Genomic DNA, 25039 nt, shown 5'->3' on the forward strand with positions numbered 1-25039 from the left:
TAATTAATTTGCTGGCGGAGGTTTAAGCGGTGGAGGATTGCAGGTTAGAGCCATGCAGTCTTCCACTGCCTTTATGCTTAGTAATAATATTTATTAATAATAATAATAATAAAGACAACACATCCACAAAGTCAGACCTACTAAAGAGCAGGTTTGCGCTCAGGTTTTGTCACCTCTTAGATTCAAATGGTCTATCCAACTATGGATCCACTGTTCTTACGCAAACTATCCGTTATGACTGGTACAATGATAATAAGAGATGATTTGTAATACAGTGTTGCTCAATGCTATAATACCTAGGTCTAAATAATGTAATAACTGGTTCCTCTTTCACAAGCAGCAGCCTGATGACATTTCAAACTATTGTTCACCACCAAAGCGTAGTAAAAAAAAAGTCTTCACAGTTAATGGTAGTGAGGCTAAGTGTAATACTGACTACTGCAGTAGTTTTTAGCCTCATGCTACCAGTAGTGACTCTGACCCTAGCCAAAGGCAAAGCTCATAAAAAATAGTCAGAAAAGATGAGGAGGAAAAACATGTCAGTAACCTCCACCTGTGAAACCATTCCTGTTTTGGAGGTTGTGTCATCTCAGACTCAGTATGTTGTAGTCTTTATTGCTTAAACAAAATGTATATATCTACCTGTGGAGCACTATTAAAAAGTTGGAGTGTGTTACGCCCCTGGACTTCTGGGTTGCATTCCATTACAAACACAAAGCTGTTATTTCCACATTTACCTGTTTACCAGTTCTTACTGATATTGAAAACACAAGTCATTACAGTATAAAAATAGAGCCTGTGAGCCTCCATTTGCTGACTTTGAGCAAGAGATCAATCGTAGCAATGTGTGTTTAGGAAATGGAGCATGATGGTGTACTCAACTATGTTCTTAGTCTGCTACTCTACTGGGAGCTCTGTTTTTTTACAGCACTCACTTCTTTTTGTTGTTTTCTAGTTGAGAAGATGCATTGTTGTGTGCTCCCTCCAGGTTTCAGCTGAATGCGGCTTTCGTGCTCACAGTGCCAACTGCTACAACTCCTGAAACATGTCAACTCTGAGCTTTTAGTGGACACAAGGGTCTAGGTGACTGCTGTAAGTCTGTCTAAAACTTTATAGTGCCCCTGGGTTGAACTGTAGCTCTAATTGACAATATGTACTGCCCACACTGGTTCAGAGACAATAAAACAGCATTGTGCTGTTCAAATTGTAAGTTTTGAATAACACACATTTACACATGAATCAGAATCACTACATTTTTAGACTGAGAAAATAAGTGGTTTGTACAATATGATGTTTGGAAAGTTTATCATAAAAATTGAGGAAAATCAATATAGTTTGAAGTAGAGTGGCGCACATTTCCACATGGTCAGGCACTTATAGTATTGGACCTGGTTGTAAATAATGGAAAAGTCAGTCAGAGAGAGAAGTTTAAACCCAGTGTAATTTCTTAACACCAAGACCTATCTACAGTAGTTACACTATGTCAGCTGGATACAACATTAGTTTGGACAAGCAGCTAACTACCTAGCTACCTGTAATTGTCACACATGAGGTGTGACCATGACCATAACAAAACATACTTGCCTCCAGTGAGGTTGAAGGGCCTCACCAGGTTGTTTTATAAGCCCCCACAGTCTAGTGCTGCTTTTAGACATACTCTAAAGCCCCAGTCATTTCTAGACATTACCTAAGAGAGCTTCACAATGTCCAAACGTTGTCAAGTGTCTTGAAATGACTTTTGTTATGATTTAGTTCTATATAAAAACAGATTTGAATTACACTGCCTATAAAAAGTATTCACCCCCTTGAATGTGTTATCCTTTTATTGACATTATAAATCAATCATGGTCAATAAATGTTGGCGACTTTGACAAAAATGTTCAGAAAAATACTTCATTAATGTTAAAATGAAAACAGTAATGTCAATTAAATAAAATATATAAGGGGAAATTAGTGTTTGCATTAATATTCACCCCTTTAAAATGACCTATGTCCTAATCTAACAGAGGTTCAGATATTTGGTGCTAGTAGTCCCACAATTAGCGAAATGGGGATCACCTGAGCACTGAATGTGTCTCAAGTGATTGCAGTATAAAGAAACCTGTGTCTAGAAGGTCCAGTCACTGGTTATTCAGTATTCCTGGCTACCATTCATACCAAGATGAATGTGGCAAAATCTAGGACAATCCTGGAGGACAAACTTATTCAGTCGGCAAGACAACTACGACTTGGATGAAGATTTGTTTTCCAGCAAGACAATGACCAGAAGCATACAGCGTTCTGGAGTGGCCGAGTCAAAGCCCAGACCTCAATCCAATGAAGAATTTGTGGAGGGACTTGAAAAGGGCTGTTCACACCCGATCCCCATGCAACCTGACAGAGAGGCATACTATTCCAGTGTCCAGATGTGCAAGCCTAATTGAGGACTATCCAATCCATATAAACTTCCATTGTTTCTTTGATTGTGTAAAGCTGCTTTGCGACAATGACAATTATTAAAAGTGGTATACAAACAAAATTGAATTGAATTGAATCCACACAGACTCCATGCTGTGATTGCAGCCAAAAGTGCATCTGCTAAATACTGACTTAAAGGGGGTAAATATTAATGCAAACACTGATTTCACCTTATATATATATATTTTTTTTAATTGGCATTACTTTGTAGAAACCTGTTTTCAAGTCGACATTAATGAATTTGTTAGGGTTGCCAACTTTTATTGACCAGTATTGATTTATTAATGTCAATAAAGGGATAAAACATCCAAGGGGGAGAATACTTTTTATAGGCACTGTAAATGTACCATTTTTGTATCTCCATTGTAATGCTTTGTGCATTTGGAAATCTTTTTAAAACATTATGTATGTATTATTTCCTCATAAACAATCCTCCATTGTCTCAACTTAAACAGATGTCCAAGGGGACATTTACTGTGTCTAAATAGAACAGAGTAACATACAGTATACCTGATGGTGATGTGGTCTCTTAAGTATTATAAAATCAGGACACCATTCATGTATTAATTAATGCTAGTTTCAGCTAATTTAAGTAAACATTAAAGTAACAATCCAACTGCGCGGTCACAGTCGATGAACCATCAGCAGTGTGGTAAAGGTCCATATGCCTGCAGTGTGGGCACAGCTAGCTGTGATCACACAAAGGCTAATGTTGAGTTTAAGCCAGCTTTTTTTATGGCTCAGCGCTAAAGTGAAAGCTCCAGGGAATTTTGTCTTCATCCTGCCATCCTCTCATCAGCAGTAAAAGCCCTCCATTTACAGGACACAGAGCTGAGAGGGAATGCTGTGTGCCACAGGGCAGCAGTTACACAGACAGATTACCTGCAAATCCCACCCAGGGGGAATGGAGTGCAGCCGCATCAGCAGACTGAAACACACACACACACACACACACACACACACTCTAATACCCCTTTGAGTCAGGCTATAACCACACCAGGCCACAGAGGGCCAAGCCACTTCATTCCTGATGCAGGAGAAAAGACAATGGTACTTGATGTGGTCTGACTGGCTAATGTGAAATGTGAGTTGACTACCATGGGAGCAGGGAGTCCACATAAGGTCAGGAGGTGATAGAAAATCATAATAATGATTGAGTCAAATGGCAAAGGTCCCAATGTTAGGGCTGAACTAACTGAATGCTAAATAATGGCTGCTAGAGAGCCAGACTGATAAAACATGGATTCCTCTAACTGAAGTTTGAAAAATCTAAAATATTATTTTATGCTAAAGTAACTGTTCATTCCTCCACAACACTGACAACAAGTCTCCCTCAGGAACCAAACACTGACACTCTTAGTAAACTGAGCTATAAAGTACTAACAACAGAGCGTATTACATAAAAAAAAATCTTATCTTCAAAATTCATTTTTTTAAAATAAATAAATACACATTATATCACAGAATAACATATTTGCACTGGGGGGGGGGGGGGGGGGGGGGTTCTGCTAAAACGTTTTATATTGTATTGTATATTACAACAAGAATGAATCAGCAATGCAGCAATTTGCTTAAATTCCATTCATGGATTTTGTCGTTTTCTGTTTGTTTTCATCCTTAAATGTGAACATGTAAACATGTTAACAAGATTGAACACATATGACTGTGGCCCGTAGATTTAGATTTAGTCAGAAGTAGAGAAGAAAGCTCTCAACTCTTTGCCGGGGAAGACACCTACCCATTGTTTCAGATGTGTGGATGACACCTGAGTGATCAAGATCCAGGAGGTATAGGCTTTCACAGACCACTCAGTGGACACCAACATCAGATTCACAAGGGAGGACTCCAAAGACAACCAGTTGGCTTGCCTGGACTGTGCGTTCATCATTGAGACAGGCAGCAGAGAGGAAATAGAGTTTTAAAGGAAACCTACCCACAATAGGCAGTACCTTTTGTTTGACTCACATCACCCACTACAACACAAACAAGAGTCATCAGGACCCTGAACCATAGAGCGAAAAATATTCCCACCTCCATAGAAGCCCAATTAGAAGAAGACAGGCCTCTCAAGACAGCACTCAAGACCTGTGGACACCCCAAGTGGGCCTTCAACAAGGCAGCATCCTGTTCCAGAAAAAGAATAATGGAAGGAGTCCCAGGTCCAATGCAAAAACCTGGTCATCCCTTACATGGCTGGGGTTTCAGAGAAGCTGCAAAATTTCTTTAGAAAGCACAGCATACCTGTCTACTTGAAACCCACCAACACACTCAGGCGGAGACTCGTCCACCCTAAAGATTCTGGATTTCACAGGGAGTCAATGGAGAGAAGGTAACATAAGGGAACTATAATCTCTCTTGCTAATTCCAGTCAGAACTCTCAGCTGCAGCATTTTGGAGTAACTGGAGGCTCTTTAATGAGTTATTGGGACAAACTATTAACAATGAATTACAATAGTCCAGTCTGGAAGTAACAACTGCATGGACTAGTTTTTCAGCATTACTTTGGGACAGGATGCTCCTAATTTTTAACAATGTTTCTCAGGTGGAAAAAGGCAGTTCTAGAGATTTGGTTTATGTATGAATTAAAGGGTATATCCTGGTCAAAGATAACAGTGTTACTTTAGGCCAATACTAAGTCATCTAGGATAAGAATGCTAATAGAAGATCATTAGTGACCTTTACCAGTGTTGTTTCTGTACTATGATGTACTCTAAATCCTGACTGGAAGTTATTGCTGCGCAGGTGGTCGTACAATTGCTTAGAAACTACCTTTTCAAGAATTTTAGAGATATAGGGCAGATTGGATATTGGTCTATAATTTGAGTCCAGAGTAGGCTTTTTGAGTAGAGGTTTGACTACAGCAACCTGAAATCATTATAAGTTATGCACGAGTTAAACTTTAGTTAGGTAGATGATTTGTACCCATATTATGAGTGTTTAGTGGTTGATGGTTTGTTTATGTATTGATTGAGATTTAATGGCAATCCAGCTAAATTCTCCTGAAACTTTGGTGTGCCATATTCAGGCCAATATTTTAATGTGTTCAGTGGTTTGTTTTGTTATCATATATCTGCAAAACAACGCCAACTGCAAAGACATTTCAACCAGCATTAACAGTAATATAAGCATCACTTTTATTAACAAATGTTAGCATAATAATATTACAAAGTTAGACAGTAACATGATTGTCAGCATGTTAGTATTTTGCTCACAAGACTGTTGTGCAGTAGAGGTAAATAAAAGCTGGCATTGTGTGAGTCTTACCGTTGTTCTGACAAAAATGCTTATCATAATATCTGCTATAGTAACAAAGTGTAACATGTATTAAACCAATCTAATATAATTAAAACTGTAACGTGGCTTGACCATAAAATCACAAACAACAAGTATCACCCAGAACCTTGTTATTCTGTTCATTTTAGTGTGCACCATGCAGTTTTTGTAAAATTGTTGAATAGAAACCTGCAATGCAGAATTTTATCTTTGGAATTTTGTAATCTGTTGGGAATTTCATTGCTTGGTTTTGTTCTCTATAATTTTCTCTGTGTAAAGGATCGAGATGGCACAGCAGCTGTATCCTTGGTGTGTGCAGTTTTGAGGTGGTGATGCCACCACTTCAGATATTGTTTGACTAGTAATCAAAGGTGTTGATGTGCTCAGTGATTTGGGAGACATCGCCTGTCCTTGTGCACCTGTATTAGGTTTATCATTTGCACAGGAGCTCAGTTACCCTCAGGAACTGAGCCCTCAACCTAAATAGTAATTAATATGTTAAAAGTACACATGGTAAACATTTAGGCTATAAATATACTATTCAAATCGCTATAACATAATTCAATTGAGGTGTTGCACAAAGAAATCTAGCCTATAAAATTAATCCATAAACAGTCTTAAAGTAACAACACAACACAATAACTGGTAACTAGTGGTGACAAAATTGAGGCCCAAACAGCATACTGTATGCTTAATGATTAAGCACATGTTATCAGGGCTTCTTTCCCTTTCTTTCAATTGATTGTGCATTCATCCATCGTTGATTATTGTCTTACCTGCTGTTATCAGTGCAAATGAATACATCCATACATCAATCCATTTTCTTAACCGCTAGTACACTCAAGGGTCACAGGAGTCCAGCCTCAGACGCTGGATGCACATGCCTTAACATGTTTTTGAAAAAAATTATATTGGCTGATTATTTACATCTGAATTTAGTAGTGTTTAGTATTTATTCTATTCTTTAAAAGCCTAATCAGGTTATGATTATACATGTAATGAAGCAAATGTGACAAATGCAAATTAAATTTTTCTACCTTTTTTCTTTTTTTTGGAAATAGGAAATAATTGTGACTGTTAAGATAAAAATATATTATTGAATGAAGAAATTTCTTCATGGTATAGAGTGAGATATGGAGTAAACCTAGACGCATGAGCTTAAATGAAAAGTGAATCTTAAAACAAATGTTATATGTTAGTCTTGAATTGGTTCTCTGTATGAGATGCCATTAATGGTTTCAGATTGTTTTAATCTACTGCAGCAGCCAGTCAAAAAAAGATTTCCTAATCAAAAGGTGTGTCTGTAAAGGAATTCTGTGAAGAATGGTTGGATCCTTGCTCCTCTCTCCTCAAACATTTCTTACTCCTTGATCCTCAATCCCCAGAGCAAGAGTCTCATAATGTCCTTTCACAACTTTTAGGTTGAATGAAGATCAAGAAGGACTGATCAGTTGACTGAATTGGCATGGGAAGCTCCCATATCTCAACTAGTACAATCAGAACTGATAGAACTTTACCTATAAAAGACAACTGATGTTAAAGCTGAAGGTTTTCTTTTTTTTTTTTTCAAAAACAAAGTCCTTAAACACTGATCTTCAGACGGTATGCAGCATGCCCCCTTTTTTGCAGTTTGTTCCAATTTATCAACACACACACCTGTTCACACTGGCCACAAGGAGAAGCTCTTATCAGTGGAAGTGATGGCTAAATTTCATAGTTCTATGCACTGATGGATTGATATGTGAATCTCAAGCTCATAGGAGGCAACATCTCTCTTAGTTTGTCCTCATCTTATACCTTAAGCCTTAACCTAATTTTCTAAATATATGCCTAAAAAGCCATTCCCTAATTAATGATCGGTCCACAACTGCAAGCCAAAAATGATCAACATTGGGACCTGCATAGGTGATGCATGACAGGATTTTGAGTTAGTGTCACATCTCACACATAATATTTCCTGTTTTATTTTGGTAACCTCAGAAATTGTTTGTATTCATGTTGTCCCCTGCTTTACTTTGAGGTCAGTCTCCGCCCTCCCTATGTCTCCAGTTGCCTGCCAGTACTTCTGGCACACCTCCTAACACCTGGTGATCATTAATTATCATTCCCCTTAGCATTTCTAGCCCCCCTCTTGTCACTAGTTAGTTGCCAGATTTTCTGCAGTTACTTCATAGACTCCTTTTTATTGGCTCAGAGCCAGCCCTATTCTGAGTTTTGGTGAAAAAATGTTGCTTGGTTGCTGGTATCTAAGATTGCCAGCTACTGAAGAAGGTTTGGTTTGAAGATTGTTTATTTATTTATGTTATTATTAAGTTTTTGTTTTTGCATTTAGGTCCTGCAACTAAAAGACTATGGCATGAGTATAACTGACAGCCTTCCAATAATGGGTGGACAAGGATGCAATTAAACCTGTTCTAAAACTCTTGAACTACAACTTTATCATATTTGATGCTGTAACAATGAAGCTACATTCATTTTAGCCATTCCGGTACCAGGCGGTCATCCATTTTAACTATAAAATCTACAAATAACCCTCTGAAAAATAAGATATATTCGAACATTTATCACCAAATGGAGTATACTTGACCAGTAGATGGCACACAGCTCTATGTTCCAAACTGAAAAAGTAATCTGTTCTATAGAGGAAGGTGGGACACAGATTAGGCTTTTGGTTGCATATGTCTGGCTAATGTCTGGTGAAAAACAGTTTTGAACAAAATGATGAAACAATGATGAATTTAAAACGTAAAAACTCAAACTAGAAGTTTATTTGTAAAATGCTTTGCAGTGCACACATCAGGTAAGATTACATAGAGACATTTCTAAAAGGACTAGGAAGAATGGATATTCTGAATCTATAATCGCATTAGCCAACTTCTTTACCTAGCCAACCATTCAGTACATAGTAAGTGTGCTTAGAAAATTTTGAAAAATCAACCGTTATTCCTCTTGGTTTTCCTAATTCTGATTAATGTCAGGTGGGCATACTTTTAAATGAATTTTTAGATGTATGTCCATAACTACAACTGACACCTGATATGAAGTATGCAGTATTAACACAGATATTTTTAACCACTGCATCAGTGCAGTCCTTTAGTTATATCCCATTTAACCAATTGTCTTCACTGAACTGGCCATAGCAGCTGGTATATGATAAAATTTAGACCCATTGCTGCTTCAATTCTGACATGCAGCAACATAGTAATGTGATAGTTTCAGTATGTGATATAGGCTGAAGTCTACCCGTGTGCTTCTTTTCCTTTGTTCTGCCTTCGGTTAATGCTTTGATTCAAACATAGGCCATGATTTAGACATTTTCAGATAGAGCGTCATCAGACTGGTCAGCTGTGGTTGTGGTCAAATAGATGCAGTCAGCATTGTCTCATTTTTTCATTGTACAATGCTTCTGGTGCCAAAGCTCAGACCGCCACTACTCAGGTGACACTAAAGAATGCAACAAAATGTGAAACTGAGCTTGTGTAACTCAAATCATCTATGTCCACCTGCTTCTGTAAATCATGTTTGAGGCCTTAGCATTACATAAATAAAAAGTACACAAAAACAATTACAAATAGCATTTTACTTTCTTCACATCTTTAACTACATCTTTATCATGTAATAAAGCACATTATAGACTACTAACTTTCAAACCTTGTAGTAAACAAGTACTTTAGAGAGTATAGCATCACTTCGACTTTCTGAGTTACAGTTCAGCTCAGTACAGATTTATGATTTGAGGCGAGCAAGAAGGACGTGTAGTGTTTGTGTTTTGTTATTGCTCAGCAGGGATGACCTCCAGGATGATCTGTAAGGTTCTGTTGAAGGAATCTGAGGACAGAAAGAGAAGCAAATAGTAGTATCATTCCTAGTGTTAAATAAGGTAAAATGTCACATTCTAACATGATAACTTTTATGGTAAAGCTGGAAAACAACAGAGGAGCATTTAAAAATCACTAAGAGCCTTTATAAGACTCTAACCACAAAGGAACATGACTACTTTAAGTTTAGACAACATAAATTGTATACTGTTGAAAATTATCACATTAGTGACTGCTTATTAGTACTGTAAAATGTATTTATATGCACAATACTTTTTGCATATGCTGCTACAGTAGCTGAGGATTAGTCTCATTCCATGATCAGAACAATCATGGACAGTAAAATATCCTGCTCATGTTATTTCCTAATGTAAAACCTATGTTCAAATCAAAGTGTTTCCCTTTATATCTCACATTATTTTAACTCACATTTCATATTTCATGCTTCACATCTTGTCTTTGATCACATTACACATGTGACACAAACTTTGGCTCACATATGAAGTCAAACAGCACGTTTGAAATGTTTCACTTGTAGTTTTTTTGCCATGTTTTATATTTCACATCTTGTCTTTGATCCCACATAATGCACATATATATGTTATTCCCAAATGTGAAACATTGCTTGTGAAATGTTTCTCTTTGAAAAAACCTTTATTAAATGTTTTACTAAGGGTTGTACTCTGTAACAAAAATGTCCTCCACAGGTATAGTCCTACATTACCTGAAACCTTTGATACGTGTAAAACCTAGGTAAACATCGAGGAAAGGAGTCCAACACAGAGATTTCATAGCTCAGATACAACAGAATTTTTAATCTGCAGAAACTAAAAGTAGTTGTTGTGGAGAGAACCTATCAAGAGCATCATCTCAAACTGCTGTGCTAAACATCCAGTTATTATCATTATTACTTGATTTGTCTTTTTAAATCAATTAAGTTAACATTAGGCCATTTGCATTCTCTCTAAATGATCAGAAAACAATAAGTTATTGTAGAATTTCCCAATGCAATGTTTCATACAAACCTGCATATATTTAGTTTACAATCATATTCACTTGGAAACCAGCAATATTTACAATGCAAATACTGTAGTTAGTGATTCATTACTAAAGTAATGATAATTACTTTACTGTGAAAATATTGACTTCTTCACAAGTGATCAATTTTGTGTACAGCGTGTGCAGCTGAACATAACAATTCACAGCACAATATTGGCAGCTTTCAGTTAGGACTTACCTAAAGCCTTCTGGAGCCACTTTGGTTTGTGGACATATATGAAGATGTAGTATGCTGGGATTCCAGTAAGGGAAATAGCAAATCCAATCCCTGTGTTGACTGGGTCGGAGTACAGCGACAGAAAGACCATGAAGAAACATGTGAGGCAGAACACCACTGGGATGAAGAGTGGGACCTGTGGGCAAATAAAGAGTGGTGTCTCTCATTACTGTTCATATTCCTAACATAGGATATCCATGTACACTCATACACATCTATGTTTTAAACACTTGATCTCCAAAAACAAAAAGCAGAACTAGTTTACATGATATAATAATATGTTGTATATGATCAATGGTATATGTAGCACTCAACAGCTACAGCTTTGCACAGATGTACAGACCTTAAAGGGGCGGGGAAGATCAGGCTTTGTATATCGGAGGTAAATTAAACCCAGCACCACTACACCAATGAACAGCCACCGCAGGAAGCTCATGAAGTTCAGCAGGCTGTAGAGGTCTCCTACAAACAGCTGCAGCATGGTCATAGGGTACTAAACCCACGCACGCACACACAGACACACACACATTCTTAGACTTAGTCTTGGTCATTCTCTGGTCTCTGGTCATTCTCATTAGTGGTGATTTTGCAGGAAACTGACTAGTATGAGAACAGCAGCCAGTGGAGTGTGTCTGCGGACATGGATCATTGACAAAACCTCAGGGAGCTGTCCTTCACGTGATGCCACATAGAACATTCTGGTGAACACACAAGTATACAGAGACAAGGTGATTTGAAAATAAAGGAAGAATGGAAAAAACACTTATAGGGTTACTATTGAACTGGTTGCTTTACAACAAAAATAAGCTCTGTTAAATCTAATTAATTACAAGTTGACATTATGAGCTAATTTGCTATATAAACAGAAAAAGTTAATGGAATTAGTGGACATTATACTAAACTTGTTGTCTGTCAGCACATAAATGTGAGATGAAGACCAACAAACAAACAATCTGTACCTTGACAAGGCAAATTGCCCACCGTTCATGGAACCATAGCAGGACAAGGCCACAAACACTGGAACCACTATCGAAAACCTTCCCATTAACTTCTCTGCAAAAGTCTGTGACAGGTAGAAACAGGAAACACAGAGGAAGCAAATACATGTCAAGCTTACAGCAATCAGCAACAACAACATTAAAACCACCTGCCTAATATTGTGTACAATGGGGATTGCTAAAGGGGGACATGGGACACACCTCAAAAACTAGTTAGACACTGACCAACAGCCAAGATATGCCACTATTTGTTATTCATTGTTTTCACTTAAAGAGCCTATATTATACAAAATTCACTTTTTGGTCATTTTTGTATATCACTGGAGCATGTAGACACTCAACATGTATGTTAGAAGTGCACTCCAAGTTTGTATAGAATCCAGTCTAAATGGTCAATATGAAATTTGATCTTGAAATGATGTCTTTTCAATTCTTGGGGATCCAGTGCCTTTCTCAGGCTCAGTCCAAACTCTACCTATGAGTTTGGAGTGAACCTAAAAAAAAACTCACCATCGTCCACAGTTTTCCCTCATTACAGTAGTATTATTTAGAGGAAATAAACAGTTTGTCACTCTGGAAATACATTTGTTTGCTTGCTTTCCAAAGGTAAGGTTAAGGTTGTCGTTTGTTACATCAAACAGAATATATTATGTTGATTTCCATTTGTATTTTTAATTCTGACAGAGGCAGGATAGGTTTTTCTCCTCTATTCCAGTCTAGCTAGGCTAATCACTAGGTAGCACAGGCACAACATTAAAGTCTGCATTTTACTTAATTATGTTATTTCATAATTTTGATTTCCCAAACTCTCCTTTAATACAAAGAGGGCATCGGGTCTCTGCTTAGTGTGCATGCACCAAAGAATTCTCAGCTATGAATTTATGAATGTTAATGTGATATGTATGTAATGTTTAGTGAATTTGGTTTGTCTTATTTTATTAACAGTAGTTAGTTAGATGGAATTAGAGCAGTTGACAGGACTGCTGGCAGTAATTGTCATAAATGGGTCATGCAGAAGTGGGAGCAAAAGCTGCTTATTATTCATGAAGCCATTCAGTGCTAATTAGTCACAGTCCACGCTTGTACAGACAAGTGCGGACTGTCAGGGAAAAAAAAACAGGAATTAGTGGTGTGTATTTGTAAACTGGTAAAAGGACACTGAAATGATGTTGTCGCTTAATGTGATTTCTAGGCTACCACTCTAATGATGCAATAGATCCTGTTAGTTGTTTAAAATGCTTGACTTCTATATACCAAATCCTAAATATTTCAAACAGAGCACGGAGGCTTTGAAAGCGTTAAAAATATGGTCAGAAGACATCTGTAATAAACCCAATGTATCTAACGCCACCTACTGAAATAGGATTAGTACACAAATAACATACATATCACAGTGTGTGTGTAGTCCTGATCAAGTACAGTATGTATATAGTGCATGAGATTGTGGTTGTGGGTATTATTGTCTACGGAGGTCCAGATACCTTTGATCATGATCTGCATACAAAATTGGTAAAGACAATTAAAAAATATGTCCTAAGTTACGGGCACATGACAGAAACCTTATGGGTAACAAGAATACACTCACTCATTCCATCATTAAGAAATGGAAAGAAAATGGTACATGTACAAACCTGCCTACAGCAGGACATCTTCTGTAACTGAGGGGCCGTGCAACAACAGGACTAGTGAGAAAGGCCACCAAGACATATGTGCAAAGGCGTTTTAAACTTCTGCAGCTGAAATGGGAGAGACCACATACGACTGTTGCCTAGGTTCTCGAAAGTAAAAAAGCAACATTCGATTGCAACCTTTTTCAACAGTTTGTCTTGACCTACTCCTCCTACTCATTGTGTTTCGATAAATTTGACAGGACTCTAGGCATTCTCCAGCCTGAGACTTAAAACTTGTAGACATTTTAGATTTTACTTCTAGGACAATGAAATGATTACTGGAGTTTTGTGGATATGGCAGAAAGAACATGTTATGATGATATAAAGTCAGTACTTTTGGTTTTATTTTATGCGAGCCGTTGTTTTTTTTATGCTAAAAACTAAATAATTAAAACATTTTCCCAAAGGTTTCACCTTCTAATAGTTGTGCCATAGTTACTTACACCACACACATTAAAAAAACAGTATTTAGCTGGATTGACCCTTGGCTGTTGCGTCATAAACAAAAAGACTATACAAAGAAATTTGATTCTTTCAAATACACATTAGAAAGTTGGTGGGAAGCAGTGAAGCATTATGTGTAACTATTAAATAATGTGATGTAATGCTGTTTATCAAATAATCTCTCATCACAATAATCTGCACTTTAACGTCTAAAAAACATCTATTACTTGTCTTCTTACATGATGTGAATCCTGCACTTAGTCATACAGCAGGTATAAAATTACTAACTGGGCCTTTAGGCCAGCCTCCTCGAGACAACTTTGAGACACGAGTTAAACTCTGTAATTAAGTTTGAGATGTAAAGCTAAGTTTTGCCTGCTGTCTGTGAGGAAGGAAGAGAAGATTGTAATTCTTTTATCCCATCACAGCCCTCTAAGAACAGATAAATGCTCCTAACACCTTTCTTAAGGTGCTCCTATCACTCATTGTGCACAGGGCAATAAAAGTAACTACATTAGAAAAGATCACAGATCTCTTAGTGAATGAGTCTTCCCTAGCTATGAGCTTACAGTAGCACTGATAGCCATCAGTCTAACAAGCAATGAATGCTGTTATTAGGGGATGTCTGTGATGTGATTAGCATTAGCAGGGCTGGGATGGCACAATCACATTAACAGCTGCTGGGAAGCCGAGCTGTCGGAGACACTTGGCTAATAATGACATGTTAAGTACAGGAAGGCAATCGCAGTGCTCACATTAGGAGTAAACGCAACAACAAAGAGATAAAAACTCAACAAAATGCTTTTGAGTAGTTCACACCTTTAGCAGAGCCGAAGCCTGGCTCCGAGTCTCAAGAATGTGTTGTTAGATGGATAGTCTTAGTGGCTTAGTTTTAAAATGTAAAAATGAACAAGCTCTTTCACTTCTGTGTAAGAATGTTTGGATTTTATTTGAGTTTTTTTTTTTTTTTCAGGAACTTTCATTTCTTTTAGTTTCTTATATATTGTACTGTATATATTGTGCTTTAGGTGTTTTCAGAGTCTGACAGGTGGATGTAGAGACAGATGGCTGTAGTTTTTAGCCTTGAAATTATTTAACTGACATCAGAAATGTGCTAGATAGAAATTGTTTTCAAGAACAGTATTCTGCATATGAGGGTTATGGAAGAAGAAAACACATTGTTTTGTTTTATTTTGTTTGTTTGATGACTGTCTTCAAGGCTTCTCTCAGAGCCTTGATCAGTCATTATATAGACTGTTATTCATTTCAAAACATATTAACAGCAGGGGATTTTGTGTGATGTGTAAACTATTGTCTATGGGAATTAGTGTACACTTCAGTAAAAAGTAAGAAAAAAATAGTCCTTAAGCATAAAAACCCCCACAGAGGATTGACATACTATATGACTGACATATTTATGTCAATCCCAAATGTGTATCTGTCTATAAAAATGGTGAACAATAATCATATGTTACAAAAAGTTGTGTTACCTACCACAGCTACAGCTTCTGACGACAGGAGCTGCTCTGCTGACATCACCGTGCAGTATGCCACATTGGTCAGCACATAGCAAGAGGTCACAATTGCCATGGAGATACAGATAGCTAACGGCACAGTCCTGAGGGCAGGAAGGATAATAGCCAGATTAATACACTTTGAGCACACATCATTCATGTGTACGGCTCTCTCACCTTTGTTTCCCCTCTGCTTATCTTCTTCTTCTTTACCTTTTTTATAGAAATAAAGCAGTGGGAGGCCACTTCGTTGCAGATGACTATAAATGCATTATGTGACACATTTCAGTGGGATTTGCAATCAATTGTGAAATAAAAGCTGTCATTCTAATAACAGTGGTCAACACAAACAAGTAAACCCTGTACATTATGTCACCTGTTTTGTGCCACATGCATAATTCATTAGGTGTCATGCTGTACTCACTGCTCTGCTATTACCTGCTCTTTTATCATCAAATGCTGTTTTTACAATTTCTTTCAGTTGCTTCCTTTTTCTTTGTTCGGGAATAGTAATGTGTTGGACTTGCAGTTGAGATGCTGTTAATGAGACTCAATACATACTGCACACTTACTTTCTTTTCCAGTAAATGCCCACTGGGAAATGAAAGAATTACACCTGCTGCAGCACTTTTATTTTGAACTGTGTAGATTTTCAGAGTTTGATCCAAAGTTTCATTAAACAGAAAATGAAAGCAAACAGAAATAACAGAAGAGCACGTCTGCTGCTGTACTGATCATTTAGTCCTGAGTAAAAGTACACTATACTGAATTTGGAAAGTTATTGACGTGCCTCTGGTGTTATCACGTCTTTCAATAAAAGCTATCTGATCTTATCAGTACCATAGATACGGACTAGGAGGTGTCTGCAAATACACATACTATACAGCTAGGTTTGGGAACAAAACCAAATTAGTTAAGGAAAGATTGGGCTTTGTGTTAAAATGAAGTAAGACAAAGTTAAATAAGGTAATAACTTCACTAAATTCAGTTTGAAACGTGGAAAGAACCAGTGTGTCTCATACCAAAGTCATTTCAAAGTTCTGTGCTTGTGGTTAGGTTTAGAGTTAGTTAAGGTGCTGATTTGACTTAAAGGACTACTGAGTTTCATCGCTTGTTTCACTTTTGTTTAAATATTCAGCAACAGGCCTGTAACTGTCTCTAACAGGCCATAACACAAACCACCACCACGTATCACATACAGGGAAAAGAAACTTACCTCTCAGGGTTATCTACCTCCTCTGTCACAAAGTTCAAATAGAACCTGTGAAAAGAAACAGCTCTTGTATAACGTCCAGTGATTAAAAATGGTAAATAACGTATAATGCATATAAAACTGAAGTGAATAAACATCACATAATTACATGACATCACAGTCCCTGTGGCAGTGTATGCACTGTTTATTGAATATTTGTGTGTGTGTGTGTGAGGATCATACCTACCACCCAGCATATGCATACATCCCAGAGTAGAAGGCCAATGGTATACCAGACAGCTTTACATTGTTGAACTCAAAGGCATTTTCAAAGTTTCTGGTCTCCCCTGCAAACACACACCTTATGACTCTATTCAAAAAAAAAAAATCCAAAAGCTGCTCTGCACCAGAATATTCCTTTGCATTTAGATACAAAAAGAAAGAAACACATTTAACAGCTGCAGTGAACCCCCACTGATGCTACATGTTACATAATGCTTTAAACACAAATATCCAGATTTTAAAGTGAGACTCCATACACCGAAATAATTCAAATTCGCCTGAACACCTACTGTGAGGACTTTGCAAAAAGCTCATTCTGTTGCTTGCTGTGAGCAGCTGCGTATCACAGCCTGCAAAGCTTCAAGGTCGTATTTACAGTGCATGTTGTCGTGCCATGTTAATTGTTGCAGCTGAGTGCACTGTGTGAAGTCTAGAAATGTCCCTGAACATGTGCTGGACAATTACAAGGATGAAACATTCTCAAGGGTACTTGGAGCTCTAATGTAGTACTAATAACAGCTATTAGTGGTGATGGTGATGATGTCTTACCTTTAAAGAGCTGGTACATCCCAGGCACTATGATGATGCCGATAGCCAGAAGCTTGCTGAAGGTGAGGAAGATCTGAACCCTGGCTGTCCACGTCACACTCATACTGTTTAAGTACATAATGGACGCTACAGAGACAGACAAAGCAAAGAATGTATGTGTGCCGATATATGCCGGCCATATTGGTCATCCCTGTGTCTCATTTCAGCTGCATCCTTTGAAGGACATAAAAACTGCTAGCTAAAACCTAACAAGCTTTGATTTTTTAAGGTATCTAGGTTTTTATAAACATTTGTGTCATTGTACTCCTCTGGCTCTGCATCCATCATATTTTCTTTTCATCATCGCCCAACCAATCCCGGTGGGCCACAAGAATCCATCGATTGGAGCCTTCATTGCCTCAACAAAGAAGGCCAAAAATGGGACAGCCTTGTTGTAATGTTCTGACACTTGGTGTTCAAATGCAGCCTTAAGCGTGCAGCAGCTGAACTGAGACACAGCTAGTGACTTATGGTCATTATATGACATAGAAGTTAGCATTTTCATTGTATTTCATTCTATTACATTGTTTTTCCAAGTTATTTTCATTAATAATTGAATTAATCATTAATGATTTTTATTTTTTTTTTTTTTTGACATTTTGAGGCATTAATCTAATTTCATTGATGTCATTTTTTGTACAATTATATCCAATTTCGTTCAAATGGGAATTTAACAGCTTTTTTTCAGCTTCTTATAAGATAGAGCACAACTATAGTCACTAGAGTCTCAAAAGAAATGATGTCTACTCATTCTAATATCTGGGAATGCAGAACGGGTTACATTTGGCCTGTAACGAATGAGCAGATCCACTTTAGCAGTTTGGTTAAGGGAGTGTTGATTGTGGTATTTGATCCCACTTCATTTATCTATGAAACCAGATGAAAACATGTAAATTAATCAAATTTCAAGCCAGCCTGAAGGCCTGGACGTCCTGTAACATACTACTTCAGAATCACATATTTGGATTTACAAACCTTGGCTCTGTGTAGATGGTATAGCTTTGGCCTCAAGTGCTTTGCATATTAGCATTCATATAAGAGAAAGCTCTAGAACTGCCTTCTTTGTCTCAAAATAACACTAAAAACAAATCAATGCATTTTTTTCTTCTAGACTAGAGACAGTAGTTCTCTATTAGAATGTCCAAATAACTAATTAAAAAGCCTCCAGTTAATCGAAAATGCTGCAGCCAGAGTTCTGACTGGAATTAGCAAGAGAGATCATATTTCTTCTACGTTAGCTTCTCTCCATTGGCTCCCTGTTAAATCCAGAATGGAATTTAAAATCTTTCTCTTTAAATACAAAGCATAACTTATCAAACTCCATCATATCTTAAAGACCTCATGGTACTTTATTATCCCAACAGAACACTTTGCTCTGTTAATGTCTTTCTTTCTCACCTCTTTCCACCCACCCCGACCAGTGACCCCGGCCTCAACCAGTGACCTTTCTGTAATGTTTCTGTAAGTAAGCCACAAATGCATTTTTGCTATAGTGACAAGCTCTAATATTGTAGATTTAGTGCCTAAATATAACAAAGGTGCAGTTCTATATTTAATATTATGATCAACATGACAACAAAGATCTGTTGCATTGTAGAAAATTATGACATCATAAAGCAAGGTAGAGAAGGTACCTACTAATCCATATAAATTCACTAATAAGGACAGATAGTGAGTTAATAGCTGAATAGCTTAATAACATCCAAATCTTCTGATTATTCTTTGTGCAGTGTACATGTAATGTAATGGACAGTGCAGTGGTTAAACCATCTTGAGATATTGTCAAACAGATTTATTAATGGAATGTACCCCATGTACGTACTTATGCCAATGGCAGTAGCCAGTTTAACAGCCATAGGAGGGATATCACATGGCATGAACAGAGGCTCCAGGATGTACTGACCAAAGGCCAGCGATATGACCGCCATCCCTGCAGGCCTGCAGGACACACACAAAGTTCCAGCAATGAATTGAAACACGACATGTACAGTACACGTAATCAAAGATCCGAGAAATACAAACTCACAGAATGAGAAAGTGCATTTTGCAGTTCTGTGTAATAGTTTAGCACATTTTTGCTCATTATATTAGTTTTATGATCCCATATATAATGGCATATAGCATTTCTAAATACCAGTGTACACCACCTAATTAATCATTTATATATCTGTATTTTACAAGTTTCAATTTTAATAATGTGGTATATCAAAATCAGACATTGATATTAATGCAATAAGGCAGCACAGCTAAACATAACATAATAATCCAACCAATAATGACAAGTTAAGTGTGTTAAATCACAGAAAACACAGAACACAGAAATATCACTGAATCAGGGTTAGCGATGATGAAACTTTTTTGTTCTTTTTCCTGTGCTAATTCAAATCAGCTGGGTTAGTGCAGGTTGCTCTTGGTACTTCCACTCTTTAAGAAAGGGCAAACCATATGTGAATGCATCATTTGTTACTAAGATGCTACATTTGATGGGTAGAGGCAAAGGTAGAGCTCCATCCAGAGCTTCAGAAAAAGAATGTAGTTATGTCTCAATTCAGGGGCGCTGTTCATTGAAGGATGTGATCTACGAAGGCATAGTCACAAAAAACGTTGGGACAGGCTGGACCACGAAGGATCCATCATTTGGAGCTTTGTTTCCTGGACAAAGAAGCCTGCATTTCTCAACCACGTTTAAAGAAGCCTTCTCATGACATTGTGTCTACATATAAATGTGTGTGGGGGGGTACGATGTGTGCTCAATCTGTTCTGATATATGTTGTTCACAGCTAAGGCCACTGAGTTTGAAAAAACATTTTTAACATTTGTCTGTTTATTGATTTTGGATAAAATGATTAAATGATTTTGGTTTCTGAATATTTATGCAGGTTAATTTTAGAGATTAATAGAACTGAACCCAGCTTTAATCGGTTGCTTCAGCTTGCTTATATATCCACATACAGTAAGTTCTGGTTCAGCAGGTCTAAAATTATTACTCAGCAGATATGATTGTGTGTGTAATACAACATGAAAGACAAACTGTTCCCACAGTAATGTCCTCATACAGACTGATTGTGTGCAGTTGTCCATAGGCTGGGCTTCAATAAGAATAAAATATGGTTGACTGGTCCCATGGGCTCATCTTATGGCTCATCAGTATTTCCCTCTTCATTTCCCCTAGAAGTGACTGAGCTGCTGCAGCCGGGGAAATCTCTCTTAGTCTCTTTCATTCTTGTTTTCATTCACTGCTTCTGTCCCTGTTCATTTCCCATGGTCTCTGCTAGCCTGGGGCCAGCATAAAATTGAGCAGCTCAGGATGGCCGCTAGACTGTTTATACTGCTTTGCCTTGGCCGTGTACACACAGCTGTACACGGAGCATTTTCTCACCTTACTTGTCTAAACTAAACTCAGTATTCTGTCTTACAAGGTCACACTCAGGCACAACCTTTATCGGCCCGTCGCAGTGATCACCCACCATATGTTAATTGCATTATGCAGGATTAGTTTTCTATTGATACTAAAGTAACATGTTTCATGTTTTTGAGCACCAAACCTTAGAGTACCACATCGAGTATCTCCACATGGAAGCCTGAAAGGTGGCTCTTAAACATTTACATAACTGAGGGCAGCTTCTGTATGCATTACTATATATTAATATGGATTTACAATAGTTATAGCAAACTGACCATGACCTGCAATATAATAAAATATTGCTAAATACACAAGGTTTTAGTGCAGGAGGGTTTATATTTTTGCTACACGACTGTATAAAGCTGTGCTGCAAGATTGCTCTGACAAGTTTATACACAGATATTTCTACTCAGTGTCTTTGGATTTTTAACATTCGGGGTAACTAAGAACAGTAGTGTATCTCTACTGTATCTCTAAGACTAAAGCTGGGCTGCAAAAAATAAAACAATGAGCTATAAAATGCACTGTAGCTTATTTATGGGTTTAAGTACAAGTGGCACCTTTCACATCACATAGTTATTTGTACACAGTGTTACTAAAAACGACAAAAAATATTATGATTATTGCTGCTGAAAGTTTAAGCTTGATGAGGCAGATGTTACCTTATAGCTATAAGATCAGCCCAGAGCCTTACAAAAGCCATTTGAGGTCCAAAGGCTTCCATTATGTATGTGTAGTGACCACCAGACTTCTTTATACAAGTCCCCAGCTCAGCGTAGCACAGGGCTCCTGCAGAGACAGAGGTGACAGATTAGCTCTGGCTCTGAAACAAGAAGGTAGGCACAGAACAGTCCCAGGGCCGTTAAACTGTCTCAGCCATGTCTATAGAAATGTACAGTCCCTCCAGGGGCCCTTCGATGACCAAAATATATAGTGTGGGAGCCTTTCAGTGTCTCAGCCCATAACTTAACAAAGAAAGATTTAGGTGGATGAATTTTAATTACAAGTTTAGGGAATAGGAATTAAGGAGAGCAGGGAAGGAGTTCAGGGAGGGTATTCAAGGATAATGTGCTTGGACCTTTCATTACAGTGCAAAAACTGGAGGATTAGGGATACTGCAACAATATACGCTACAGTACAGATGTGCACAGCATTGCTTCAACACTTCCCCCAGCAATACTGCACTCCTGACTCCTCCAATTTACAGCATCAAATAATGTTTTTCCCATCTACGTATACATAGCAAGAATAGAAAAGAATGAAGCTACATTTATGAAGCGCAGTGAAGTTGTGAAGAAGAAGCTGAGATGCCAGAGTCTGTGGTTAACATATATAACATATAACATATATATACACACATATATAACATTTTTAGCTACTGTTCTACTACTACTCCTGATTTTCTGTATGTCAGCTGTGGCTACAGAATTGATCACAAATGCACCATGTGATCACAATAGAAACCATATTATGTTTTAGAAGGTAGGTCTGTCATTCCTGGCCTCTCAGCAGACACAGCAACAACATTTTGCAATCACAAAGTTCAGTGACTCATACTCACTGGATCCAGTTGACGTCATACTTTAGTGGTGCAAACCCCCCAGAAATGAGTGAGTGTTCAAACTGACAAAAACTACAACAAAGTGTGTGGAAACAACAGGAAACACATCAACTTTGAGAAACTCAGTTCCTCTACCTGCTTCTCTACCAGCCCAACTGGAGTCTATAGGAGAGAAGGTTTATTCTGAAAATCAGTCATGATTGGAGGGGTTGAGGTGGTGTGGGAGCATTATACACCCTGCATTTTTTGCTTGTTGTCTGTGTCTTACAATTTGGATTATGGAGGAGTCAAAGTGATTTTACGACTGAGGGGCTGACGACTAGTCCAGGCTTTGTTGTCATTTCTTTTTCGTACAAATGAAAAAGGCAACGGTCACGCTTTTGAAATGTCAGGGAACTAATTTGCTTAATCTTCCCGCACCTTTGGTCCTGCTGTTTTGACATTGGAAAAGCTCTTACAGCCAACTGGGCCTTTTGGGGTCTCAGGAGGTCTGGGGCCCCCAGGAAAGTTGGTTGATAGTTCTGCCTTGCAGAACACCTTCACATATGCTGCAGCAACCCTGACTCCTAAAATTCACCAACGTGCTGTTTTAGGAAACCGCAAGTGCATGATGATGTTTAAATGCAGCAGACTAGATTGTGAATCCTGAGTCTAGTGCGTGGTTAAGTTTAGTCAATGAAAACAGTTGGATTCCAGATAGAGAAGGATGTGGCTTTTGTCAGTTGGTGTAGTAGCCTTTGACTTTAGACAGTGTTGACACTAACAGAATGACTAATCGATATGAGTACAAGACCTTGGCACACAAACACACTAAGCTAGTAACAGATTAAACAGCTCTTTTGTGTGCACCGCTGTGACTCATGACCGTGACACCTGCACGCTGTTGCTTTTGGCTACCAGAACAAATTAACTTATAAAATAATTTGATTTCTCAATCAAAGTAAATAGTGTTGGAATTACTTCCCTCACTTGGCACTTTTACTCTTTAGACATGCACAGACTCAGTGCTGCTAAGTTGAAAGTAGGAAGAGGTGTGACTTTTTTAAAGAACAAGTTTCTGTTGATCCAAATACAGCAATGTAAAATCTATTATCTCACAGAGCCCTGAGCAGCTGGACTCTAATCAAAGGAGTGCATGTGTTTTAAAACCCTAAGGGGCAGAACACAGATTGAAGTGACACAAACTTACCATCAACTGTTGTTTCAATGCTAATATTTGTGTATGTATGATGGTCAGACAGCTTTACAAGAGAAATCCTGTCGTGTTAATAATAAAGATTAATAAAGCTATAAAAAATAAAATCAAATAAAACAGTGTACAAACCAAAATACTTTCTAAAACACAGAACAAATCTCACAAACATGAAAATGAAACAACTCTCCAGAACAACTTACTACTGTATTAGTTTTTTCATGTCTTCTGCAGACTTTAATTTCTATATTTTTTTGAATTGTGTACAGTGAGTACAAGCAATTTGTAAAATCTATGTCCACAAGTATCTTTGCCATTTATTCCTCTGCAGCTCCTCCATCCCAGACACTACTAACTTACCAAAGAGTGACAGCACACCACAGGCGATCCACACTATAAGTGACAGCCCTATACTGCCTGAGTTCTTCAGGATGCCCTTTGGAGAGATGAAGATTCCAGCTCCGATGATGGTCCCAATGATGATGGCAATGCCTCGGAGCAGGGTCACCTTCTTCCCCAGTTCCACCTTTGTCTTGTCTTCATCCTGCAGTTTCCCACCAGGATCTGACGTTGTCCCATTTTGTGCAGCTTTGTATCCATTTGTTCCATCTTTCACAGAAGACTTCTTCGTCATCTTTTTTTTTTTAAATGCTGCACACGCACACACTTTATCTCTTTTTTATTTCAATGGACTGTCCCTCTGATCTGGCCTGGCCTGGACTTGCAAAGTTACAAAACTGAGAGTAAAACTCAATTCCTGGGAGAACAGACCTCCTCCTCTCTGTCTTGCTCCTTCTCTCTCTGTGTCATTCATGCTCCACTCACTAATCTCTCACCATCCAGCCTGTAGGGACTGCCTCTTATCTCTCTGATTTCACCAAACCTTTTTTTTCCCTCTGGTTCCTCTTACACCCTCTTTTACACCCGTCATATTGCTGTCTCATCCTGTGTTGGGTTTTTTTGTCCCTCCTGCTCTCACTCTGTATTCACCAAGCCTTTTATTTATCCCTGGAGTTCTGCCTCTCCGCAAAAACCAGCTGTTGCTCACTGGGGTTAAGTGTTACAGTCTCTTGTCGCAAGTAATCATGACACAGCGTATGGTAATTTACTCTTCGTAGTCATTTTCAAAACCACTCCACCTCTCCAGTCCAGTCCAGTCTTTGCCTTGCTTCTGGTTGTTTGTTTGTTTGTTTGTTTGTTTTTGCTATTTCAATGAAAAAAAAAATGACTCCAGCTAATTCTCAACTGAAATTATATACTTTTACACTGATGCCAAAACTGTGTTGTTGGATAGTTGCATCCATGGGAACCAGTGAGGAAGAGCTGGGACATGGCTAGTGAGGTGTGGCACAGTAGGTTAAAAGGAAACCA

The 25039-nt window shown here is 38.0% G+C and overlaps 1 protein-coding gene across 1 annotated transcript; it reads right to left on the minus strand.

Annotated features, from left to right (window-relative positions):
• Positions 1 to 9292: 9292 nt before the first annotated feature.
• Positions 9293 to 24639, minus strand: slc7a11 (solute carrier family 7 member 11). Its single transcript, XM_026358355.1, has 12 exons — positions 24029 to 24639; positions 21578 to 21704; positions 19335 to 19450; positions 17474 to 17599; positions 16890 to 16989; positions 16667 to 16711; positions 15431 to 15554; positions 11784 to 11887; positions 11426 to 11522; positions 11168 to 11317; positions 10786 to 10960; positions 9293 to 9558 (listed from the first exon to the last, which is right to left on the minus strand). The coding sequence occupies exons 1-12, from the start codon at positions 24300 to 24302 to the stop codon at positions 9503 to 9505; spliced, it is 1494 nt and encodes a 497-aa protein (XP_026214140.1). The 5' UTR covers positions 24303 to 24639; the 3' UTR covers positions 9293 to 9502.
• Positions 24640 to 25039: the final 400 nt, after the last annotated feature.

The sequence above is a fragment of the Anabas testudineus genome, chromosome 10 (genome assembly GCF_900324465.2).
Source record: "Anabas testudineus chromosome 10, fAnaTes1.2, whole genome shotgun sequence".
NCBI lineage: Eukaryota > Metazoa > Chordata > Actinopteri > Anabantiformes > Anabantidae > Anabas > Anabas testudineus.